The 26,824-nt window shown below is 39.3% G+C and overlaps 1 protein-coding gene across 2 annotated transcripts; it reads right to left on the minus strand.

Annotated features, from left to right (window-relative positions):
* On the minus strand, positions 1 to 26,824 carry ZCCHC8 (zinc finger CCHC-type containing 8). 2 transcript variants are annotated; one of them, XM_081285221.1, is made up of 14 exons: positions 26,153 to 26,824; positions 24,666 to 24,706; positions 22,812 to 22,886; positions 21,296 to 21,401; positions 18,952 to 19,029; positions 15,279 to 15,382; positions 15,097 to 15,162; positions 14,455 to 14,515; positions 13,867 to 14,009; positions 13,451 to 13,593; positions 11,004 to 11,125; positions 8,456 to 8,542; positions 8,080 to 8,197; positions 1 to 2,432 (listed from the first exon to the last, which is right to left on the minus strand). In XM_081285221.1, exons 1-14 carry the CDS (start codon positions 26,351 to 26,353, stop codon positions 1,657 to 1,659), a joined length of 2,121 nt encoding a protein of 706 aa, XP_081141347.1. In that variant the 5' UTR covers positions 26,354 to 26,824; the 3' UTR covers positions 1 to 1,656. The 2 variants fall into 2 exon arrangements, with proteins under 2 accessions (XP_081141347.1, XP_081141348.1); XM_081285222.1 differs by lacking the exons at positions 15,097 to 15,162; positions 15,279 to 15,382; positions 22,812 to 22,886; positions 24,666 to 24,706; positions 26,153 to 26,824 and having other exon boundaries at positions 21,296 to 21,346.

Consider the following 26,824-nt stretch of genomic DNA (forward strand, 5'->3'; position numbering starts at 1 on the left):
TTTTTGAGAAAGCAATGTTTTTATAGCGCTTTTGACAGGGAGGCAGTACAGTGGTCAAGTCTGGGTCTGGGGGTTGCTTACCAGCTGTGTCTTAAGTGCTTCCCTCTAAACAAAATGAAGTTAATAGTAAACATGGGACAATGCACAAAAATACCTTAACACAACACCTGGCATAATAATTGCTAAGCTATGTCTGGATTCACAGAGGACTCTACCAATGCAATATTTAAAGGGACATTTAAACAACTACTTCTATGATTTAGGGTGCAGTCAAATCTTTAGTTGAAGGTTGGTCTTTTAAGAACCACATCTTAAAACTCACAAGTCCCTTTAACCTCTCTGTGCCTCCCTATGGTAGTATTTGCCTGACAGAAATGTTGAGGCTGCTCTATATCGACTACTGTTAAAGGGTTACTTTATTATGTATTTAAACTCAGAGAAAAAAGTCAGAAGTATTTAACATTTTATTTTAGCAAGTTCTATGAGGGCCTTAAAATTAATTTGTCCTTTTATATAATTTTCCTTCTCTTTATTGTTATAGAGCAGTAAATATGATAATTCAAGTTCCCAAAAATGAAAAAATCCAGAATGGTTCTATATTGCTCCCTCTGTTGTCCTGGGAGCAGGATAACACTACCTGAGACTAATAATTCAAGACCACTTAAGTTCCTGGACTTGACCAACTATAAACATGTAACAGCATTTCACATAAAGAAAAAAATCATACTTTCAGCTCTATCTTCTATATCTGATGTGCAAAAGCAAATAATTTATATCTACTGTTTAATTCTTAATGTTAGGGTTCAGATCCAGAATATTATTTTTGTACAAAGGTTAGCTGCCCTCTTTTCATTTTTGTAAAATAGCTACTTAAGAGATTCTGCTCTTTTCTATATTTAAGGTGGAAATTCTCTGAAAGCACCCAAGCTTGCAATTTCTTATTTCCTTTGCTGTCACTAATTTTCACAACCACATAATTTTCTTCCAGATTTAAAAGGTTAATAATTTAACTGTGAATCACTTTTTTATATTCAAAGTCTTAGGTTATGTATATGAAAACTAATTTATTAAACCTCTGTACACAAAAGGGAACATAACTGTATAGTAAGCTTATATGAAGAATGAAGGTACAAAAAAACAAAATTGTTGTTAAAATTGATACATGTAAATCTTACAAAAATACCCCAAATGGGATAAAGCTGCTCATCCCTGATTTTTCTCATTTGGTTGTCAGAGTTGAAATATGAATTTAAAATGGTTAGAATTTTTTTAAAAAAGTGATATATTAAACTTATATACAGGATAATTAGCAAAATGTAGAAAGGGAAAACAATGTACAAAAGACAGATAAAAAACATCACTCTTGACAGACACTCACAATCCAAAAATAGTATAAACCTTAACAAACTATCTCTGAACCAGCTCCTATGTACATTCCCCCTGCAGGTTTTGTGGGTGAGAATAAAATACGGCAAATTAGTGAGCCCAGTCTTTCCATTCTTTAAGATAGGCTTGACTTGAGACCACGATTCAACCTTGGATAGATTTTTAAACAGGGAGGGACGAATAGGAGAACAATTTTTACCCATCACTTGGTACGCATCAACAGAACACAGTTACAGATAATTAAATGGCTCTTGGTGCCACAACAAGCAGTTATTCGAAAGTTTTTTTGTTTTTCTGCTGGTTTCGGGGAGAGTTCTTTAACAAGTTTCTTATCCTGAGGTACATTCCAGTAGATTCTGCCATATTCTCAAATTCAAACGGCGTTATTCCAGTTGCAAACTTGCTCATGTCAGGTATAGGGCTATGAACTTTAGAGGCTGTTGAAGAACTGGTGTCCACTTGAAGGGGCTTCTGGCTGCCTCCATTCCTGACGTTACAGTTTGATACGACATTACCACTGTCGAGCAGAGCGTCTCTGGAGCTCACCTCTGCAGATTCCTCCTCTTCATTCTGACAAAGCAGGGTGGTCTCAGAGGCTGGGCTTGAGGGAGGTTCAACTTCAGCTGTCTTTGCACAAGTGTCTGGTTGCTCAGACTCCTCCAGCGTTGGCTTTTCGGCTGTTTTCCCTTCTGGAATATGAAGGTCAAGATCATTTGGGCAAGGTGACGAGGCAACTGAGTTTCCAGTTAAAGGTGTGTCCACAGGAATATCAGAGTCACTATTGATGCTCTCGGCCTGCTCAAGAGCTGCCCATATCCGCCTCTGTTGTTCTTCAAGTTCTTCCAGAGTCAGTGCGTCCTCATCCACAGCTGTGCTCCGGGTTTGGGGTGAGTCACTGGGAGTCAGTGGCGGGGTCCCCTTGGGGAGTGGAGGAGTGAAGAGGGGCGGAGGAGTTCCCCGTGGCAGTGGAGGAGGAGTGCCAGGAGGCAATGGTGGTTGAAACTGAAATGCTTCACTGCTCTGAGAACCATGTGGCACCTCCACATCTGAAATGAGAATGTTGAGAGATACTTTATAAGGTGTAACAGCATTTGATTTTGCAAAAATTTATTATTTGAACTTGGAGGTATCTAGAGGTCCAATAGTCAAAAATAACTGGCTTGAGGGGGAAAACTGGACACCATGACCATGACCTAATGTCCTCAATGCACTGAAGAAGACTATCTGCAGCGAGAGCTGTCAGGATTTCTTGAACCAAACCCCCAGGAGAGCCACTCCATGCCATGTACATGGTTTCAGACAGAAGAGATACAGAGTAGTTCCCAGGGAAGGTGCTGTGGCTGAAGACTGGTTCCTGGCCCAGCACAGTAGGAAATCTGACTGAAGTGCAGGTGGGCTATGCAGTGTAGCCAGGCTGGGGGTGGAGTGAGGATGAAGGCAGGAAGACACCTGAGGCATTTCCCATGAACCTCTAATCTGGACTCCTTGCTCACCTGTGGGCACGTGTATCACCTGTGTGTCCCTCAGCTACCACCTGTCTAATAACCAAGTGCCTTTTCCTAAATCTGGACTTTTATCCTATTTACGATTCTTACTAATGGCACCACCACTGTTATCTGCTTGGAGTATCACAGGTGGAAGCTGTTCTTCATTGGAGTCCTCTCTTTTTTTCTCTTCTACCCACAGGACCTGGGCCTTCGAGGTCCCTTTGTTCCTATTCACTGCCTTAACCACTACCTTATTTCAAGACCATTATCACTGGCCAGGAACAGTGGCATTGTTGTGGATTCATCCTCCTTGTATCTGTCCTCTGAACTCTAGCTAATCTTTCTAAAACATCATCTGGTCCTATGGACTTTCCCATTTCAACGAGAAACCCTTTAGTGCCTTCCCATCCCTTTCCTGCGCTAGTAAGGCCTCTGTGACCCGGAGTTGCCTGACTCTATCCTGTATCCCTTACTGCCCAGCTTAAACACAGAGTTGCGCTGTCAGCCACTGTGCAGGTACCTGTGTTTCTGCATGTGCGTTTCTCTCCAAATGCTGCCCTGCCCCTGCTCATCTCCCTGGCAAATTCACCCCTTGAGTTGCAGCTCAAAATCACTCTTTTTAGGACTTACAACTTCATTCAGTGTGGTTCCTCAGTGTTTCCTCTGTGCCACTATTAATTACAGTCTGTAATCAGGTCTGTGGCAGCGAGATGTCGTATTATTGTAGACCACCATGCTGGTAGCAAAGTGTTGACACACCTGCAATCACTGGTGACAGAATGGTAACTAAGACAGAGATCTGTCTTACTCATCTGTTTTTCCTGTCTACAGAGCGATCATAAACACAGTATGGATTTTAAAAATGTGAAAAACCCAGCCAAATCTTGAAACCTATGTAAAACCAGTCTGAATTTTACTGAACAGGCAAAAAGATTTGCAAAAACAACACACTGTCACTTATAGGGCTGGGGATGTGCCTCAGGGGTTGAGTGCCCCTGAGTTCAACCCGTGATCCCCCCCACTAAAACAAAAACAAAAACAAATGTACAAGCCAGATACAATGGCATCCCAGTTACTGGGGAGGCTGAGGTAGGAGGATTGAAGTTCAAGGCCATCCTGGGAAACTTAGCAAGACTCTGTCTTAAAGAAAGAAAAGGAGCTGAGGATATAATTCAGTGTTTATTTAGCATGTACCTGGCCCTGGGTTCAATTCCCAGTATCACAGGGAATAAATGATGAATAAATAAATAAATAAATTATAAACAGCTTAAAGTCAAGTTTCATTTCAACAAAACATCACAACAAACACAATCAATATAAGAATGTTATAATAAATAAGAACACATTTAGGTAGTTGTATTTTGCAATTCCAAACTGAATCACTATACCCACAGATTTGGGACATAGACCCTTTTCTACTTATACGCTTCTAATAACATTTTTCAACCAGAAAGTAACAATGAGATGTCTCAATGTTTCTCCTTCCTGGGAATGAGCTGTCACAGAGGTCACTCAAGCTACTTCTCTGCAGGGGACTGTGCACTACAAGGCAGGAAGAAACTGGGATGGGGGCAGTCTAGGGGTGGATAGGGCCTTGACTGTTAGACCATAAGGCCAGAGTTCAGTCAGCAGGCCCACTTGGGTCCTTCACTAAGCAGCCCTAATAACTGACCTTGACAATCTGATTATCACCTTAGTTGTTCAGACACGGTGGGGAAGGGGACACTTGGTCTATTAGCTGGGAACACTGAAAATTAACAAGCGGGTTGACAGGGTATGGGGAAACACCTGGAGAAGTTTTTGGTGGGCTCAAGATAATGTGGCTTTGGGCTGTGGGCCTTAGTGTGTACATAGGCTCACAGGGCCTCTTTTCAGTCTGGTTTAGGCAAGAAAGCTTGTGCCAACCAGTCCTTTTTTTTTTTTTTTTTTTTTTTTTGGTGGTACTCAGTATTGAACCCAAGGTCTTAAGCATGCTAGGCAAGTGCTTCACCACTGAGTTACATCCCCTTAACAGGTCTCATCAAGTTGTCTGGACTGGCCTCAAAACTTGCACTCCTCCTGCCTCAGTCTCCTGAGTCACTGGGTAAAAATTATAGGCATGCGCCATTGCACCCAAAAACCATCAGTCCTCTTAGGCACCAATGGGTAGATGATCTTTTTTCTGGATGGGTTCTGTATGCATCACACAGGTTCTAAATAAATCAGCACTCCTTTAACAAGTGCTAAATCTATTGCCCATGCATTCTGCATGGAGCCAAGGAAGTGAGGAAGGTGGAGGCACTCATTGCTTTAGTACCAGGAGTCGCACCGCACTATGGGGCCCAGGCTGGTAGAAAACGGGTAGAGAAAAAGGGATAGGGAAAGAGCAAAGAAGAGAAGGAAGGAGAGAGAGGGAAAGGGAAGAGGGATAGAGGGAGTAAGAGACAAAGAGAGAAAGTTCCCCTGGAAGTACAAGAAATAAAGGAAAAAGTCCCCTGCTATGTGTGTGGACCTGATGACAGGTTGCCATTAAATCCCCAAACTTTTGAGAGATGATAGCTGTGTCTCAAATGATTTAACAAGCACAGGTGGCTTTGTGCAACCATGAGGGTAAATGGCTTTCTCCCACTATATTATAAATAGCATAAGACCAAAATATTCACTCCAATTGAAAAGTTTCTAGGCAGTGGGGACAGATAACTGGCACTGAGATACTGGAATTCTTGAGACTGAAACCATTTCTACCCTCATGAGGAAACACTGGATCCTGGTCTTTGATAACACTGAGAAATGCTGGGTTCTGAGGATATACTTTTGTCTGGGTCAACTGCTTTAAAAGTTTGGGAAATTACAAAATTGTCCAAATTTCATGGGTATGGGATGGGGTTCTGGTTCAGCGGTAGAGCACTTGCCTAGCATGTGCAAGGTGCCGGGTTCAATCCTCAGCCCCACATAAAAACAAATAAATAAAATAAAGGTATTGTGGTCAACTATAGCTAAAAAAACCAAAAACATATATATATTTCATGGGTATGTGGCAATGGCACACACCTGTGATCCCAGATGACTAGGAAGGAGGCTAAGGTAGGAGGATAGTGAGTTGAAGGTCAGCCTGGGCAATTGAGTGAAACCCTGACTCAAAATAAAAATAAAAACACAAGAGCTGGGGCTGGGCACAGTGGCACATGCCTGTAATCCCAGCAGCCTGGGAAGCTGAGACAGGAGGATCATGAGTTCAAAGCCAGTCTAAGCAATTTAGCAAGGTCCTAGGCAACTCAGCAAGACCTTGTCTCTAAATAAAATATAAAAATAAGGGCTGGGGATGTGGCTCAATGATAGAGTGTTTGCCTAGCATGGACGAGCAATGGGTTTAATCCTCAGCACCACATAAAATAAATAAATTGATAAATAATAAAATTTTAAATATATTTATACATACACATATAAAAAAAGGGCCAGGGATGTGAATCAGTGGTAAAATGACCCTGGGTTCAATCAATCCCTGGTACCAAAAAAACAACAAAAAAAAGTAAGAACCAATGAACATGCATAAGGCCCTGGGTTCAACCTCCAGCACCAAAAAAAAGAAAAGAAAAGAAAGAAAGAAAGGGCTGGGAATATAGCTTAGTGGTTCAATTTTAGGAGGATTGTGACACACACACACACACACAGCATAAATATATTGAAGTAACGCTGCAGGCGCAGGAAGTCCAGGTTGTGAACTCTAACCAGACATCCAGAATCCCTGTGGCTGAGATTATGCAGAATAAAAAAATGGGGAAATAATTTGGCATCTTTGATTATGGACTTCTGAAGCCACTTATGCAACATAATTCAATTTTGGAGTTTAATTCCTTTGAATTTTAAGGGGATTTAGTCTGTAACTTTTAAATTCTCCCTGGGAGTTTGAAAACTAGAGAGGGGTTCATATTCAAGTTTGAGGTAAGGTACATTGCTGGAATCTTATTATTAGAATGCTTTTTAAATTTTTTAATTTAAATATAAGGCTGGGATCAAACCCAGGGCCTTGTATAGGTTAAGTACACACTCTACCTCTGGGCTACATCCCACTCCAATTATTGGAGTATCCTTTTTTAACACAATAACTTTATTTATTTATTTTTACGTGGTGCTGAGAATTGAACCCAGTGCCTCTCACTTGCTAGGCAAGTGTTCACTGAGCCGCAACCCAAGCCCTGGAGTTATCTTTATGTATGTCATCTTTTTTTTTTTTTTTAGTTGTCAATACACCTTTATTTTACTGATTTATATGCACTGCTGAGAATCAAACCCAGTGCCTCACACATACTAGACAAGTGCTCTGCCACTGAGCCACAACTCTAGCCCTGTATGTTATCTTAATGTCGACACTTCACCTCACTTCAGAACATCTGACATGCTACACAGGACAAAAGTAGCTAGGTGTTGCTGGGCCCACTGGCACATGCTTGTAATCCCAGAGACTCAGAAGGCTTAGGCAAGAGGATCTCATACTTGAGGCCAGTCTGGGCAACTCAGTGAGACGCTATCCCAAAACAAAATATAAAAAGGGCTGGGGTAACATAGCTCAGTGACAGAGGGTCCTGGATTTAGTCCCTAGTAAAAAACAAACAAACAAACAAAATGTAACTAGGCATAATTTAGAATAAGAGTGATTTTCAGTTTTGGATTGGGAGTGACCTTGTAGTTTATCTAATCCACACAGCCTGGATCTACTCCAGAGTTTTCTGGGGGGAAAATCTAAACTAGTAATCTAAACTATAATCAGAAGTCCCAGGGGAAAATACAGAGAAGCAGTGGTTGGTATTAGGGAAAGAGAGGCTCCAAAAGAGGGGAGGTCTGTTCTGAGCTGCCAATGATTTGCTCAAAAGGACTGTCACAATCCCGGTACCCACAGGTTCCATAGGTAAGTGAAGAGGGTTAAGAGTAATCAGAGGAAAAGGCCAAAGCTGCCAGAAGCGCACATGCTGTCCACTGGTTATCCCAGAGCGCAGCCCTGATCAGATGGGTGGTCTAGCTGTTGCCCTCTAGGTGTGTTAAGTGTCAAACTCAGGAATTCAGGTAGCTGGCCCACTTGGTTCTCACATTAAGTGTGGCTTCTAATTCAGCTTCAGTGATAGTGGTGATGCTCTGATCTCTAATAAAGGAATATCACCCTTTATATGGACTCAGGAGCATGGACTCATCATGCCTACTTACTGAAATCAAAACCAGAGATGAGACCTACCTGAATCGAGCTCCATGTCAGCGGGAGAATCTGCAGAACCACTTTCCTTTCTCTGCTTCTTTGGACTACCAGGGCTGGACTGAGAGGAAGACCGCTTACTGCCAGACCTCATGCTTGGCTAAAGGAGTAACCACACGGACACAAGTGAGATGGGACAAATGGAGTACTAAACACCAACCTGCACTTAACTGATATGTAGAAAACCAGTATGGAGCCAAGTCTAGGTAACTGGTGAATCCTGCTGTTTTTCTTTTGATTCCTCAGAAGACAGGGATTTAGATACAAACACGATAATGCAATAAGATACTAATGAGTTACAAAATCTCACAGCTATATGCCATAATGTTTATAGACCACACCTTTAAAATCTATTTACCACTTGGAAGTTAGAAGTAAGGTAACTGGCAAACACATCCTTCTGCTGACATGCCTGCATTGGTATGGAACCAAACATCCTCCATTCCTAATGATAAAAACAGAAGAAAAAAGAAGTATGTACTTGGAAAATGCCATTTTTTGAAATTTTGCTCGAAGGAAGAAAGTGAAAATTTCAAATTACATTTCTGCTTTTTGTATCTTTTCCTTCATTGGAAATTAAAGGAAAAAAAAAGTGTCAAGTAAAAGGAAGAATAAAATCTGCCTGTAAAATGACCAAGATAAGACTGAAAGACCAAGTGGCCTGAAAAGTTCTATCTACTGCATGCAGCATCTACAGAACCTGTTCTGAGCCTCCCAGCCCTTGTTTCTTGCCCTCCACTCACTGTGCCTTCCTCCTAACATACACACACCAAGTTTTCAATCTTCTGTTCTTTCCCTTTCCAAATAGAGTACAGTAGTGTTCTTTAACTCTGTTCATTCTCTCTCATCTCCAATAACACAATCAGCAATTGTTGTTGTTCTTTTTAAAAATATGTTTAGTTGTAGATGGACACAAGCCTTTATTTTAATGTGCTGCTGAGGACTGAACCCAGTGCCTCACACATGTCAGGCAAGCACTCCACCACTGAGCCACCACCCCAGCTCGTCGGCAGCTTTTCTTCATCAGAATCCCTTTGTGCTCTTGTGAAACTTAAACTGGACGGTCTGAGTCAGTTAAGTCTAAAGGTAGACTCATGGATGTGCATTGCTACTGAGGACCAGGAATTCTGACAGACTGGTTCTTGGACCCAGTTCCAGAAGCAAAGATGGTTTGCATCATACAATTTAAACCTGTCCTGTGTAAGTTCATCATTTGTATCTATTCATAGACTCTAATTTCAGATCTTTGGCTTCTTCCGAACTGCCTAGTTCCCAAGAACACTAGGAATAGTTATATTTAAAACAACAACGCAGGGCTGGGGATGTGGCTCAAGTGGTAGCGTGCTCGCCTGGCATGCATGCGGCCCGGGTTCGATCCTCAGCACCACATACAAACAAAGATGTTGTGTCCGCCGAAAACTAAAAAAATAAATATTAAAAAAAAAAACAACAACAACGCAATAGTTAATTGTTGAATCTTGAAACCTAAGATGAAAGTTGAACAAAAGTATGGATAAACATTCATATACAGAATTGATAAATTTTGCCATGTGGGAAAAAAAAAAAAAGAGAGAGAGAGAGAGAGAGACAAAAGGCGTGGTGGTATACACCTGTGATCCCAACAAGTCCAGAAGCTGAGGCAAGAGGACTGCAAGTTCAAGGCTAGCCTGGGTGACTACCGAGACCATCTCAAAATTAAAAAAAAAAAAAAATTAAGGGGTTGGGAATCTAGTTGAGTTGTAAAGAGCATGTGTCTAGAATGTGTGAGGCCCTTTGTTCAATTCCCAGTAACATCAAAAAAAGAGAGTGCAAGCTAGAGAGATGAAATGAGAGAGAGAAAAGGAAGAAAAAAGTAGCAATAACAAAACAAAAAATGACAAGCAGGTTGGGTATGGTGATGCATGCCTACCATTCCAGCTACTCAGAAGGCTGAAGTAGGAGGACTGTAATTTAAGGCCAGACTGAGCAACTTAGAGAAACCTTGTCTTAAGCAAAAGAGTTATAAGACATTTAGGTTACTACAGATAGAAATTTATTTCCCAAAGGGGCTGGGTTGTGGCTCAGTGGTTGAGCACTTGCCTAATGTGTGAAGTACTGTGTTCGATCCTCAGCACCATATAAAAACAAACACAATAAATAATTTAAACATATAAGTTACAAATTTACTTTTTTTAAATGTAATATAACTGCTACAGTACATAAAGTTTTTTTAATATTTAATTTTTGGTTGGACACAATATATTTATTTATTTTTATGTGGTGCTGAGGATCGAACCCAGGGCCTCTCATGTGCTAGGTGAGCGAGTGCTCTACTGCTGAGCCACAACCTCAGCCCTAAAGTTTCTTTTTATAATACGTTATATTTTAGGGCTGGGGATGTGGCTCAAGCGGTAACGCGCTTGCCTGGCATGCGAGGGGCGCTGGGTTCAATCCTCAGCACCACATAAAAATAAAATAAAGATGTTGTGTCCACCGAAAACTTAAAAAAAAAAAAAAAAAAAAAGCTATATTTTGAACAATATTCTCTCTCTTTTTGGTACCAGGGATTGAACCCCGTGATGCTTTACCACTGAGCTATATTCCCAGCCCTTTCTATTTTTAATTTTTGAGATAGGGCCTAAGCAACTTAGCTCAGGGCCTTGCTAAGTTGCTGAGGCTGGCCTTGAACTCGTGATCTTTCTGTCTCAGCCTCCCGAGCTCCTAGGATCACAGCCATGTGCTACCACACCCAGCCTCTTTTTTTTTTTTTTTTGTGAGAAAGGGCCTTGCTATGTTGTCCAGGCTGGACATGAATGCTCAGTCAGCTGGGATTATAGGTGAGTGCCACCATGCCAGCTAATATTTAATACTGTGAACAATCTGTTACATAATCATGTCACATTCCAAAATAAAAACAATATACTTACATCTGGAATTCCTCTGGGAGTAGATATGTTAAAACCTGGATAGTTTACCAATTTCGACAGATCATAAGTAACACTTTTATTCTGTTGTACTTCTCCAACTTCTGATTCTCCATCAGCATCATCTATTACAGACCAGGAAAAGTGTTAACATTGCAAGGTGCTAATATGTCCCTCCCTATACCAGAACTATACCTAGAAAGTGTTTCACTGCCAAAGAATTAGTCTGGGAATTAACTTTTTTTTTTTTTTTTTTTTTTAAGAGAGAGTGAGAGAGGAGAGAGAGTGAGAGAGAGAATTTTTAATATTTATTTTTTTAGTTCTCGGAGGACACAACATCTTTGTTGGTATGTGGTGCTGAGGATCGAACCCAGGCCGCACGCATGCGAGGCGAGCGCGCTACCGCTTGAGCCACATCCCCAGCCCTGGGAATTAACTTTAATTAGAATTTTTCTGAACCACTAAAATAGAATTTTTAAGCAATGTGGATATATTACTTTGATAAAAAGAAATATGTAAATTTTTTTTTTTGGTGCTGGGGATCGAACCCAGGGTCTTGGGCATGCAAGGCAAGCACTCTATCAATTGAGCTATATCCCCAGCCCTATGTAAAAACCTTAAGAAACTTTTTTCTGCAGGTTGCTTAAAATTCCATTTTGCATTGACCTTATGATTTGACTAATGCTCTATTCCAGTGTTTCTCATTTGATAGATTTACACAGTGTCTATTATGTGCCAGATGATATTTCATTTCCAGATAGTGCTTTTTTTTTTTTTTTGAAGAAAACTTTAATATTTATTTTTTAGTTTTCGGCCGACACAACATCTTTCTTTGTATGTGGTGCTAAGGATCGAACCCAGGCCGCACGCATGCCAGGCGAGCGCACTACTGCTTGAGCCACATCCCCAGCCCCCAGATAGTGCTTTAAGTGGTTTAAAAATATTAATACTCATAAGGCTGGAGTTGTGGCTCAATGGTAGAGCGCTGATCCTCAGCACCACATAAAAATAAATAAATAGGGTTGGAGTCATGGCTCAATGGTAGAGCACTTGCCTAGCATGTGTGAGGCACTGGGTTCGATTCTCAGCACCACATATCAATAAATAAATAAAAATCCGTCAACAACTAAAAATAAACAAACAAACAAATAAATAAATAAAGGTATTGTGTCCAACTACAACCAAAAAATAAATATTTAAAAAAAAATTAAAGCACTAATTTTTTTTTGGGGGGGGGGTATTGGGGATTGAATCCAGGAGCACTTTACTACTGAGCAACATCCCTAGTCTTTTTTATTCTTTATGTTGAAACTGAGTCTCCCCAAGCTGGGAGGCCCGGAATCTGTGATCCTGATTCAGCCTTCTAAGTCACTGTGCCTGGCAACTCAGTTAATCTTTACAAGAATCCTAATAGGTATATATTACTAAAACCACTTTACAGATAAGAGTCATCTTTGAAGAATATTTGTAAGCCATTTTATTTAATTTTGAAAACTACTAAATAAATCAAGCATTAAATTTACTTTCCTATACTATCCAAATACCCAAGGCTACCAAATAATTTATAAAGAGAAGCTTCCCTTCACTTTTTGATATTTTCATTTTATCTCATTTTCATTCTCCAGCCCTTTTAATACTCCACCTACCCCAGTAATAGGGACTGAGCTCAGGGGTGCTTTACCATTGAGCTATATCTCCAGCCTCCCCCCATTTTTAATTTTTTTTTTTTTTTTAGTTGTAGTTGGACACAATATCTTTATTTATTTTTATGTGGTGCTAAGGATTGAACCTAGTGCCTCACATGTGCGAGGTGGGTGCTCTACCAATGAGCTACAGGCCCAGTCCTCCAGCCCTTATAAATTTATTTTTGTGACAAAGTTTTGCAAAGTTGCCTAGACTGACCTGCTGCCTCAGCATACGGGGTAGCTGAAATTTCAGGCATGTGCCACAGAATCTGGCTGTTTTTTTTTTTTTTTATTAAAGAATCACAAGAAAATGGGATAGCAATGGCTGGTCTATTTAATGTGCACTGAATTATCTAAAAAATATGATGCACCAGGCATGGTGGTACACACCTATAATCCCAGTTATTTGGGAAGTTGAAGAAGAAGGATTACAAATTGGAGGCCAGCCTGGACCACTAAATGAGATCCTGTCTCAAAATAAAAACATGGTAGTACACGCCTGTAATCCCAGTGGCTCAGGAGGCTGAGGCAGAAGGATTGCTAGTTCAAAGCCAGCTTCAGCAATTTGGTGAGGACCTAAAGCAATTTACAGAGACCCTGTCTCTAAATAAAATATAAAACTGCACTGAGGATATGGCTCAGTGGTTAAGTGCTCCTGGGTTCAATAAAATATAAAATAAAAAGTGCTGGGGATGTAGCTCAGTGGTAGAGCACTTGTTTAGCATGTGCAAGGCCTGGGTTCAATCCGGGTTCAACATACTATACCTTTTCCATCATAGAGTGCAAGCCCTGAATTTTCCAATTCAGCTTCTTTGAGCCACCCTGGTGGGTACCCTAGCTGGCGCATCCGATAGATAAAAGGAGGAAGACTCTTGTCTGTCACACCTAGTGCATCTTGAAGTTCCTCACTAAGTAAAAATAAAAAGGAAAAAATATTGAATTCTTGCTTGCACACAAACAAGGTTCTCATATTTTAAAACATTCTTATATTACACAGCTTGGAGCATGGTGCCTAATAAGCACATAGTTAACATTATATAACTGTCTTTGAATGAATTGATGTATTATTCTGTAGATCTTGCCAGGGCACTTCCATCCTGAAAATTTTCCTGAAGAGACATAGAATGTTCTAAATACTAAGGAAGTAAAAAATGATATCTAAGATAAAATAACATTAGTACCTAATAACTCCTGGCTTGAATCTCCCAAATCTTTCTTCTACTTCTTCTGCATGGTATCGTTGCTGAAAATTCTGACTGTTTGCCTCACCACAAGCATCCATATACTCTTTTCTCTTTTCGTTTATTCGAGCAGCATTTCGGGGCTAAATCATAATGTTTGAAAAGAATGATATCAAGCAATTTAGAAACATTTCAGAAATTAAATAATCAGGTTTTTTTAAGGTAAAGCAAGCAAATTGTTTTAGTTTCAATGTTTAAGTCAAGCCTAAAAGAGGATGAATATTTTTGAAAACTAAGCAAGAAGAAGTAGTCACTTCAATTTCTTATTACCTCGGTGTTATCAGAACATAAAATCAAGTTTATAGAATAAACTGTCTAGAAATTAACTGTCATGACATCTGATTTATTTATATCAAATAGAGTACTATAATAAATTATTGTTTAAAAAATGTAATGTCTTAAACTATAAATACAGATTTGAAAAGATTTCAAGTTAAAGAGCACTTCACACCACACTATGCCATAAATGTATAAAATACATCATCAAGCTCTTATTCAACAACATTTTTTTATATGAGAGAAATTTACCATTGGGCAATCTTTCATTTGATGTTCTTCAGAACCACAATTGAAACAGTGAGGCTTTGGCCTATTTGGTCAAAAAAACAAAAATTTTCATAAATAAAAACATAAAAGCAAATCATTAAAATTCTAGATGACAGTAAAGTGTTATCAGAGACAAAAAAGCAAGTGGATGACAGATCACTATAATCTGCAATAATGAGTACACTGGCTCTCCTGTACTCAGTGATTTAAACAAACAGCACTGTGCAGTCTTTTAACCAAGAACCTTTCTGTTCCTGACTCATTTACTACCTCTTCTGAATTTTTTCAGTAGTTAATAACAAAAGAATTGAGTCAAACCAACCATCGTGTTTCCTTTAGGCACCATGGAAAGAAGGCAGGTGGTTCTAAGACTGCGATCACATTGACAGCAACAATTACTTCTTTCCGCCCTCCCAGGCACATTATGTGCGAACCAATGAATTCCAAGAAATAAACGATCAATTTTAACATTTACTATGTCTACATATTGGAATTCTAGCTGAATCTAGAATTTTCTTTACAGTAAACCAGCAATAAAAAATATTAACTTTTCAAGCTAAAAGACTTTATGCTTTTGGTATTAAAAAACAAAAAGAATAAAACAAAACAACTCCCCACACAAACCTTTTTGCCTTTACTTGTATTTCTTGCCCTTCTAGAGAAACAATGTGGCTGAAGACTTGCTGGTACCTTTAGTGAATTTTATTAAGGAATAGTTATCATAGTCTGTAAAATTTGGTAAACTTTTTTAAAGGTGAACTTAGTGGCAAGATGCATAAAAGATCTTCATTCACTATGTAGGATACTTGGGTATTTCCCATCCTTCGGTAAGCTGAGGGTTTTCATTTAGTAGCGGTTGCCCCAATTTATCAAGGCAAAAATTAGTAAAATACAGGACACTTCCTACAACCTGCAGAAGACAAGTCAAAAAATATTGCTATTTAAGCAGGAAAAAAAAAAAGACATTAAATTATGTAAGACTATGATTACCTGTTTTTAACAATTTATTTTTGGATAAAATTATTAGAAATAACAACTCTCTAGTTAAGAGAGCCAGATTTTGATGTGTAAGTAAAAGCTACATCTGAGTTTTTCCTCTGTATTAAATCATTACTATCAACTACACTCTCTCAAATAAAAAATAAAAACCTTGACTCTTATATGTCCCTCCAGTACCCCATTTCTTTGCACCAAGATCCCCAGGCCCTACTATTTATTGGTTTCATTTCTCTTGTTCCCAATCTTTTCTTTCCCCTCCAAGATTTTGGAGAAATTTCATTCAGAAAAAACAGTACCATGAATACTCATGTACCCTTCACTGAAATTCAATAATTGTTAATAATTTGACATTTTTCTGTACATGTCTCTCTTTACACACACACACACACACATTTTAGCTCAGCCATCTGAAAGTCAGTTGCACACATCATGACACTTCATTCAGTACAAGCCTTCTAAGAGTAAGAACATCTTCCTACAAAGCCTAATACCTGTCATACCTCAGAAAACTAACTCCCTAGTGTCATCTATATGTAATACTTATAGTTCTCCCCAACTGTCCCCAAAAGTTGATGTTGTATATTTTTTTCTTTTATCTAGTATATATATATGTGTGTGTGTGTGTGTATATATATATATATATATATTTTTTTTTTTTTTGGTAATGACACTGCCACTCTCTCTTAAAACATTTTCAGTAATGTTCTGTTCCTATCACTGCACTATGCTTCTTTTTTTTTTTTTTAAAGAGAGAGTGAGAGAGGAGAGAGAGAGAGAGAGAGAGAGAGAATTTTTAATATTTATTTTTTAGTTCTCGGCGGACACAACATCTTTGTTTGTATGTGGTGCTGAGGATCGAACCTGGGCCGCACGCATGCCAGGCGAGCGCGCTACCGCTTGAGCCACATCCCCAGCCCTGCACTATGCTTCTTGACAAATGAGCTTTGTAAGGACCTCCATGCAGTCAAATTCAACCCACAGTTGTCAGTCTTCACCTCAACCTATTAGCAAGAGTTGGCAGAACTAATACCTCCTTCCTCTCAGAAATATTTTCCTTCCTTGGTTTCCAGGACACCTACCTTGCTGACCAAGGTAGGTGGGTCTTTGCTAGATTCCTTTCTCCACCTTCTATATACTGGAAGTATGTAGAAGTATCTGGGACACAGTAAGCAATACAGTGTTGGCTTCTGTCTGTGGGCTTCCCCTTCCTTCTACTGTCTGATGTACTCTTATTCAAACTGCAGCTTCAGCCCTGCTCCTTCAGCTCATCCAGGTCTTGACTCAGAGAGGCTGTCACCAACTACTCATACAAGCCACCTACCCCATAGTCTCGAACTCTTTGCCATGTTTTATTTTTCTGGAAAGTCTTGCTTTCTTTCACTAGAATTTAAATCAGTGAGAGCCAAGACTTTACCCTTTTTGTCACTGCTGTGTCCCGGGAGCCTAGAATGATTCCTGGCACGCACAAAGCAGCATTCAGTAAACATTTCTTGCTATTTCTTAAAGGACTAAATTAATAAATACGCAAAACTCCCAATTTCTAGGATGTTACTTTAAATCTCAGAACCTTAAAGTTGGAAGGGAAATGAAAAGTTACCTACTTCAGTTCAGAAATCCTTCTTTAGAGTTTTCCGATAACATCCTACTCTTTGACTCCAGTAACATGGCAATTCAATTTTTTAAAAATACAGTGCTTGGGGCTGAGGTTGTGGCTCAGCAGTAGAGCGCTCGCCTAACATGTTTGAGGTCCTGGGTTCAATCCTCAGCACCACATAAAAATAAATAAAGAGGGGGCTGGAGATATGGCTCAGCGGTAGCGCGCTCGCCTGGCATGCGTGGGGCCTGGGTTCGATCCTCAGCACCACATACAAACAAAGATGTTGTGTCCGCCGATAACTAAAAAATAAAATATTAAAATTCTCTCTCTCTCTCTCTCTCTCTCCCCGAAAAAATAAATAAATAAATAAATAAATAAATAAATAAATAAATAAAGAGGGGCTGGGGTTGTGGCTTAGCAGTAGAGCACTCGCCTCGCACATGCTAGACCCTGGGTTCGATCCTCAGCACCACATTAAAAAAAAAAAAATAAGTGAAATAAAGGTATTGTTTGCAACTACAACTAAAAAATAAATATAAAAAAATAAATAAAGATATCCAGTCCAACTACAACTAAAAAATAAATATTAAAAAAAAAAAAATACAGTGCTTGGGGCTGAGGTTGTGGCTCAGCAGTAGAACGCTCACCTGGCAGGTGAGGCCCTGGGTTTGATCCTCAGCACCATATAAAAATAAATAAAAATAAAGGTATTGTGTCTAACCAAAACTAAAAAATAAATATTTAAAAAAAAATTCAGTGCTGGCCTGGGGATATAGCTCAGTTGGTACAGTGCTTACTTCACACACACAAGGCCCTGGATTCAATCCCCAGCACCACAATAAATAAATAAATAAATAAATAGATAAATAAATAAATAAATAAATAAATAAATAAATAAATATTCAGTGCTGGGGGTCAAACTCAGGGCCTGATACCTATGAAATAGTCTATCACTAAGCTCCAGTACTGGCCTGTCTGTTTAATTCTTTTTTTTTGTTTTTTTTTTTTTAAACCTTTCTTGGTACTAGGAATTGAACCCAGGGTTGCTCTACTATTGAGCTACATCCTGACCCTTTCACTATTTTTTATTTTGAGACAGGGTATTCCTAAATTGTCCAGGCTGGCCTGAACTCACGCTTCTCCTGCCTCAGCTTCCTGAGCATCTGGGATTACAGACATATGGCAGAATTCACTTTTTTTTAAAGCACTGGAGATTGGACCCAGGGCCTTATGTAGTGACCAATGAGCTACACCCCTAGTGTGACTTTCTAAAAGATGAGTTGAACTGAAGCGCCTCTACTCAATTTAATCACAGATTCTAATTCTTTCACTTGGAACTATAAAGGGTGATTGATAACAACCTTCATTCTGTTTGCAGAAATGTAACATTCCTTGTAAATCTTTTCAGTAAAGCTTGGGCTCTTCATCCTCACAGCTGACCCCTATCTTTAATATTATGGTACATCAAAGGAGGATAATATTCCATAAACACAAAAAAAAAATAGCCTTATTTTAATAGAATCCAGAACTACATTTATATCAACCTTTAAAAAAATTACAAGTTGTAAAGTCAGACCACTATATTGTGTCAGCACTACAGAATTTTACATAGATATTGAAAGGCCTTTATGTAGGTCACCCCTAATAAGCTTCTATCTTCACCCAACAGTTTAGTCTGTCAACATTTTGAATTTCAAATCTGCCATTTGTTATATTAGCTATTCAGTTCCCTCTGTTTCATTTTTCTATAAATTCAACAATCATGTTTCCTACATCTTAGTCCTTGAAAATATATAGGGAGGTTGGTTAGAACAAAAACAAAATCCTCTAAAGTCTGTCTATTGTGCCTGCAGGTCATAACACAACAGTTATTAAAAACTTACACTAAATGCTTCCTTGTTGTTTTTAATGGCACAGGATTCTTCAGCTTTATGGTCCTCTTCTAACACAACACTAGATGGCTAGGACAAGCAGAAACATATATTACAAAGCAGTAACCAATTTTTTAACTTTAAATGTCAAATACAAGTCAATAAGTTTCATAAAATTTTAAATTCATCATGGTAATAGAGTTTAGAAGGTAAGTGAGGAAGGTTTATCAAAGAAATTTCAGAAGGCAAGGGAGAGAAAAAGACAGCTTCTTCTGAAACATTTGTGTTAATCAATGTAACTTATGAAATTTTGTATCTGTAAGGTGGCAAGGCAGACTTTATCTTGAAAAACAATAAATCAAACCAGACATAGTATACAGTTTTACATTACTTGTCCATACTGATAATATATCCCTCAGACTTAAGCAATTATATAATTCTTAAGTATTCTTTGAATTAGCACTTGCATAGTAGGCATAAGGCCCTGGGTTTGATCCCCAGCACCAGGGGAAAAAAAAAACAACAACATAGTTTAATTGGTAAATGTTACCTTTATAAAAACTATATATGAAGCCAGGCTTAGTGGCACACACCTGTAATCCCAGCGCCTCAGGAAGCTGAGGCAGGAGGATGGCAAGTTAAAAGCTAGCCTTAGCAGTTTAGAGAGACCCTGTCTCAATAAAAAAGAACTGGGGGGGGGGGGCACTGGGGATATAGCTCAGGTGGTAGAGTGCTTGCCTAGCATCATGCATTAGGCCCTGGGTTCAATTCCTAGCACTACCACCAAAAAAAAAAAAAAAAAAAAAAAAAGGAACTGGGGATGTAGCTCAGTGACAAAGCAGCTTTGGGTTCTAAATAAATAAAACAACTGTATACGAAACTGGGCATGACAGTTCAAGTCCATAATTCTAACAATTTGGGAGAATGAAGCAGTAAAATCTCAAGTTCAAGGCCAGCCTGAGTAATTTAGTAAGACCCTAAGTTATTTTTATTTTTTAAAAAAATAAAAAGTGCTGGGTATGTAGCTCAGTGGTAAAACACGCCTAGGTTCAATCCCTAGTATCACAAAAACAAAAAACACAGAAACCTGTATGAGCCAGGATATTGAGGAAACTATAATCCAAGTTATTGGGGAGACTGAGGCAAGAGGATCACAAATTCAAGGCCAGCCTGTGCAATTTAGCCAGATCCTATCTCAAAATAACAAAATTAAAAGGGCTGGGGATATATCTGAGTGGTAGAGTGTCCTAGGTTTAATCCCCAATACCACAATCAATCAATCCATTAATCAAATAAACATTCTATATGATATATAAAAACAAAGGATAAAAAAATTTAATCAGAACAATTCATTCTCCAACCCCTGATGATAAACAGCTATCTATCCTTATTTGAGTGATTCTATATATCTTAAATTTTAATTTATTATAAAAAGCCCAGAGGCTGAGTGCGCCTGTAATCCCAACAGCTTGGAGGCTGAGATAGGAGGATCGCAAGTTCAAAGCCAGTCTCAGCAAAAAGTGAGGCGCTAAACAACTCAGTGTAGACCCTGTCTCTAAATGAAATACAAAAAATAGGGCTGGGAATGTGGCTCAGTGGCTGTGTGTCCCTGAGTTCAATCCCCAGTTACTCACCTCCCCAAAAAAGCCCAGAAATCATAATTCTGATTTTTCCCCCCAGTCTGGGAATCAAACCCAGGGACACTCTATCACTCAGCTACATTTTCAATAGTTCTTCTTCTTGTAGTATTGGGTATCAAACGACCCTGGGCCTTCACCATGCTAGCCAAATGCTCTACCACTCAGCTACATCTCCAGTCAGGCCTTGTTCTTTATTATATTTAATCATTTCTATTATTTATTTATCTTTTGGTACTGGAGATGAAACCTAGAGGTACTTTTACCCCTGAGTTACATCCCCATTCCTTTTTATTTTGAGACAGGGCTCGTTAAGTTGTTGAGGATATCACTAAGATATTGAGGCTGGGCCTTGAACTTGTGATCCTCCTGCTTCAGGATCCCAGTCACTGAGTTACAGGAATGTGCCACCATGCAGAGCTGCTGAAATTAACTTGCTGCTCATGACCATGTATCCAAGTTAGGAAATAAGGGGGAAAAAAAAAACCCTTTAGATGTAGCCAAATCTGAATTTGATCCTGAGCAAAGAGGCCACATCCAGAGGAAAACCAGGTGGCTGCCTTGATCAAACTCTGGAGAAGGAAGCTGGTGGAACAAGGGAAGGTGAACAGGCAATCTTAACAGTCCCTGTGGTTTGGATTCAAGAGGATCCCCATGGCCTAATAATTGTCAGTGAAAAACAACCTACTCATCTTAAAAATCTGTTAAAATTGAAATACCTGGGGCAAAAGATTAAAAGAAGTCTTTTCCACATCATTTTTCTGCTGTTCCTCAAATCTTTTTACTAAATTTGAAACAAATTCCTCTATTTCTTGATGATATTGCCTGTGTAAGAGCACAAGATGGTCAGAACCCAGAGAAAAACATTTAATAGACTGAAATCTTCTGCATTATTTATTATAAGGTGTCATGTCTTAATCTTGTTTTATTTTCAGAGGTTTATCAAATCACCAACTCTTTGTAACACTTAGGAACCTGCTCCCTAGGAAAAATATACATTGTTGCCAAGTTAACCAGATAACCTAATATAGTACTTCGCATAGGAGAGCACTGAACAGTTGTGTATAGAATGGACTTTATTTATAAATTCTATATGCTTAACTTCTGAATAGACCTCCAAAATAAATGCCTCAAAATTCAAAGAAATAAAAGGATTACATAATGAAAAGCTCCTTTGTTGTTTCCTAATCACCTATTTCTGCAACCCAAAGATAATATATTCAGTTTTTCCATATCCTCCTCCCAGAAATTCTTCATGCACATATAAGTAACCACCTATTTAAATATGAAACTAGAAAAAAATAATAAAACCAAAATATACTGCAGGAAAAATATACTGCTTTCTCTATCACTCCAGGTCACTGACTATATTCATCAAATATTCTATAATGCTCCATATAGGAGACGTCAAAGGAACTGATATCTTGTTATGCTGAGCCATACTGTCTCAGGCTCAGGCCAACTGTGCCAAAGGCCAGCTCTGCCCAGCACCTTCCTGCGGGTACTGCATTTACCATCCAGATTCCTTCCCCACCCTCAGAGTCTTGGCTTCCACTTCTACTGAGATGAAGCCTGGCATGTGTTCCCTTTATCTTCTTTACCATGACCAGAACATAAAAAAAGAAATAAGTGACTTGGGAGGGGGAAAACAACTGTCTGAAATGCCTACGACTAAGCTCTAAGGATGGGACAGGGCAAGGCCTCAAACCACTTCAAGACACTCTAGCAAGCACTGTAGGAATGCTCTGAGTTACCCAAACTCCAGCATGCTGGAAGGCTTGCACAGGTCTAGTTTTGCTGTGAAAGAAAAATATAATGTGGGAGGTTTTAAAGATTAGTTACCTGATAGAAAATTCAGTTATCTGATTCTGGGAGAGAAATGGCTATTATTATTATTATTCTGATACTAGTGGTCCTTATTCTTATTAGAAGTAAGCTCTTACAGGTGCTTGTTCAGCTACTTAAGAGGAAACAATATTAGTATATTGTTTTCCCATATAAGAAACTAAGGACATAGAAAGGTTCCATGACCTGCCTAGGTTCACAGATATAGAAAGTAGAAGTCCAGATTCAAATTCAAGTCTATAAAATTCCCATGGCCTTGCTTTTAATCTTTATTTCAAATATTTTAATTCTAGGAGGATCTTAAGTAAAATAACAAATTTAATATAAATACAAAAACAGCATACTTATAGAAGACATTAATGCATATTTAGGGAAGAGAAAATTACTTACTTTGAAATAGCATTGTTCATAAATAGAATTTGTAACAAAGGTCCATCTAACTTAGTATTGTTCACCAATATTCCACTAAAACAGAAGTTAAAATATATTCTTAGAAGATATCAAAGTAATATGTATATATGTACATATATATAACAGTTTTTAATAATTCTTAATTACTAAAGATAATATATAATATTAATAATTAGTATAAATAAGATGAAGAACCACCAAGAATTTCAGTTTTCTCAAGAAAAATCTAGGTTTTCACCAACTATATCTACTTCAATGATTGACTTTACACAGAGATCTCTTACTCAACATTTTTTTTAATATATATATATATTTTTTTTAGTTATCGGCGGACACAACATCTTTGTTTGTATGTGGTGCTGAGGATCCAACCTGCGCCGCACGCACGCCAGGCGAGCGCGCTACCGCTTGAGCCACATCCCCAGCCCTCTTACTCAACATTTAAAAAAAAAATGTTCAGCAAAAAATAAGAACCACAGTTAATCTTTCTTGTCTTTTCTTTTGTGCTAATCAAACCCAGAACATCATCCCCAGTATAATCATTCAATTTTTAACCAAAAAGCTTCCTTCCTTAAGGGCTATTTTCTTTAAAAATCATGGGAGGAAGGAAAGGATAAATCAACAGGTTAAAAGAATATATTTCTAGGGCTGGAGATACAGCTCAGTTGGTCGAATGCATGCCCACATGCCCAAGGCCCTGGGTTCAATCCCTAGCACCACAAAAAAAGAAAAAGAAAAAAAAAAAAAGAATGTATTTCTAGCTGGTGTGGTGGTACACACCTGTAATCCCAATGACTTGAGAGGCTGAGGCATGAAGATCATAAGTTCAAAGGCAGCCTCAGCAACTTAGCAAGGCCTAGTCTCAAAAAAAATAAAATAAAATAAAATAAAGAAAGGGCTGGCGATGTAGCTCGGTGGTACAGCATCCCTAGGTTCTATCCCTAGTGCTGCTTTAACACAAAACCAAAAAAAACTTTTTCTTCTTCTAAAATGTTGTGTCTTGAATAATTTCTATGAACATATTTAAATTATACAAATAAATCTTTGGCTAGAGGAATATTATAAAACTTAATTCAAACTTCCCAGAATGGGCTGGGGATGTGGCTCAAGCGGTAGCGCGCTCGCCTGGCATGCGTGCGGCCCGGGTTCGATCCTTAGCACCACATACCAACAAAGATGTTGTGTCCGTCGAGAACTAAAAAATAAATATTAAAATTCTCTCTCTCTCTGTCCCCCTCTCTCTCACTCTCTCTTTAAAAAAAAAAAAAAATCTATCCTTTCTCTTAAAAAAAAAAAAAAAAAAAAAAAAAACTTCCCAGAATGTTTTTTGAATAGGAATAGCTGTGTTGATAATTTGCTAACTAACTACTAACTATTAACATTTAGTCAAAAATTTCTGGATTGTGGTTCATAATACTTTCTCCTAGTGAGGCAGTTTAAAAGTTTTATGCACTTATGAGAATTTAGATTTTACCCCCAGGAGTTAATAAAGAACTAGTATTCTGGGCTGGGGATGTGGCTCAAGCGGTAGCATGCTTGCCTGGCATGCGTGCGGCCCGGGTTCGATCCTCAGCACCACATACCAACAAAGATGTTGTGTCTGCCGAGAACTAAAAAATAAATATTAAAAAATTCTCTCTCTCCTCTCTCACTCTCTCTTAAAAAAAAAAAAAAAAAAAAAAAAGAACTAGTATTCTAATTCCTTTAGAGTATGTTTAACAAATGACAATGATAAAATAAATCCTATACCCCTTTTGAAAGAAATTCTGATTATATATTAATATCCAGATAAATAATAAGGGACAACTATGTTGTAATTTCAAGATGTCATACCTTGGTCGAGTTAGAATGTTCAACTTTCTTTTAAGTTCTTGATGTTATTACTTGTTAAGGAATATTAATCCTCATTAAACAGAATCATGCAAATCACAAAATTCAACTTAACTATCAACACTCTCACTTTTGGTATCAGAAAGCAGATGACATACTTACTAAGCACCTGTTTGTTTGCAGGCAAGGCGTTTGGCTTTAAAGCCAAAAACATTTACATCCCTTTGAATATATGTATACATATATTTTTTTGTGGGAGGGTACTGGGAACTGAACTCAGGGGTGCTCCACCACTGAGCCACATCACCAGCCCTGTTTTGTATCTAATTATTTAGAGACAGGGTCTCCCTGAGTTGCTTAGGGTCTCACTAAATTGCTGAGGTTGGCTTTGAAGTCTCAATCCTCCTGCCTCAGCCACGTGTGCCACCAGGCCTGGACATATATTCGAAAACACAATCCTGAAGTTAAAAAGTCTAACAGACTAAACCATTATTCAAATAACGGTGTCCATGGCACAAGTTTAAACAGCCAATTAGGAAACTTATTCTAAGTCAAGGCTTCATTATACGAGGAAAGCAAACGCAGAGTAATTAAACAGTTAACAACTGAAGAATCTAGGATGGAATTATAAATGTCCTCCAACTGTCCCTATCGTGTGAGAAAATTTTCATAATAAAAAAAATTAGGGGGCTGTGGATATGGCTCAGTTAGTAGAGTACTTGCCTCGCATGCACAAGGCTCCAGGTTCAATCCTCAGCACCATTAAAAAAAAAAAAAGTACATAAAAAAAAATCAGATTTCAAAAACCTTAAAAGCTTGACATACCTTCCACACTTAAGGATCCTTGCAAATTTCAAAAGGAAAACTGAACCAAAATTATCTATATATAGTTTTCCAAACTCTAATAATGAAAACAAACACATTAGCAAATCCAGAAGGTAATCAGGTAACTAAAGCCAAAGGTAAACTCACTTGGCACGTTTCCCCCAAAGCAATGAAATGCAACCTAGCTTAAGGTGGAAGAGCTCTAAAAGTAATTCTCAATCCTAATTAAACAAGCAATTAACCATATCTCTTTGCAAGACCCGATTCCTCAAGACCCCCAACTCTGCCATCCAAGAGCTCAGTATTCGGTATCGCCTAACATACTATATAGTAAGACTGTCTCAACTTGAGCTTGTCTGCACTGAATGAAATTGGATCATGAAGTCAAACAGAAGGGTAGACGTGAGGATCTGTCTGCAATCTAACAGCTAAGCAGTCTAAAATCACCCTAAAAACGGAACCCAGTCGGGGCTGCAAGGATGGACTCCTAAGGAGACGGGTTTCCAACACCGAGGTTTGCGCGAAGGCCCCGGGGCAGCTTGCGCAAAGCCCGCCCGCGAGGGCGGCAAAAGGCTTGGAATCCCGGCCCCTGTGGAATCTCCGCCGCGTCCGCGCCCCGCACGGACCCGCGCCCGCGATGACAGGGCCCGGCCAACCGGAAGGATATTCTCGGCGCGGAGCTGCTCGACGGTCTCCTCGCACTGCCGAAGCCGCTCCCGCAGCTCCGCGTCACCAACCCCGTCCTCGTCCTCCGGGTCGCCGTCGTCGTCCTTGAAACGGGTGTGAACGGGCTTGGGAATCGACTCCTCCGGGGGATCGAAAGCCTCGAATAGCTCTAGGTCGCCAAAATCCACCTCCGCCGCCATCTTGGGTTGTGGGAAAGATTCGAGAAGAGGCGGAGCGGGCCACCGCGGCAGGGGACGAAGGTTGTAGGGCGGGTCCGCTCTCCAGGCTCGGGCAGCGCGGGGACAGCGAGTAGGTTGTTCTCCACACGCCGGCCGCCCAAACTGCACCTGGGGCGGGGCCGGCCCCGAGAGACTACAGTTCCCAGAATGCAACGGCGCTGCTCAAGCCCACTTCCGATTTCGCCAGGGAGCGTGGCATGCCGGGACGTATGGTTCCTAAGCGACTGTTAACTCATTGTTTGCATTGCATACTGGGATTGATCTTTTCTGAAATGTGGGGAAAGCCTGACTGGATCAGAATGCGTTAAAACAATAGGGATTGGCCCTGTTAGGCACTTAAGGCTCAGAAATCAGAGCACGACGCAAGACTTATTACGCGTTCTGGTGTGCGTGCTAAAAGGCAACAAGAGAAGAAAGAACTCCAGCTTCAGA

This window comes from Spermophilus citellus, assembly GCF_964194105.1.
Source record: "Spermophilus citellus genome assembly, chromosome: 3".
In the NCBI taxonomy this organism is placed as follows: Eukaryota; Metazoa; Chordata; class Mammalia; order Rodentia; family Sciuridae; genus Spermophilus; species Spermophilus citellus.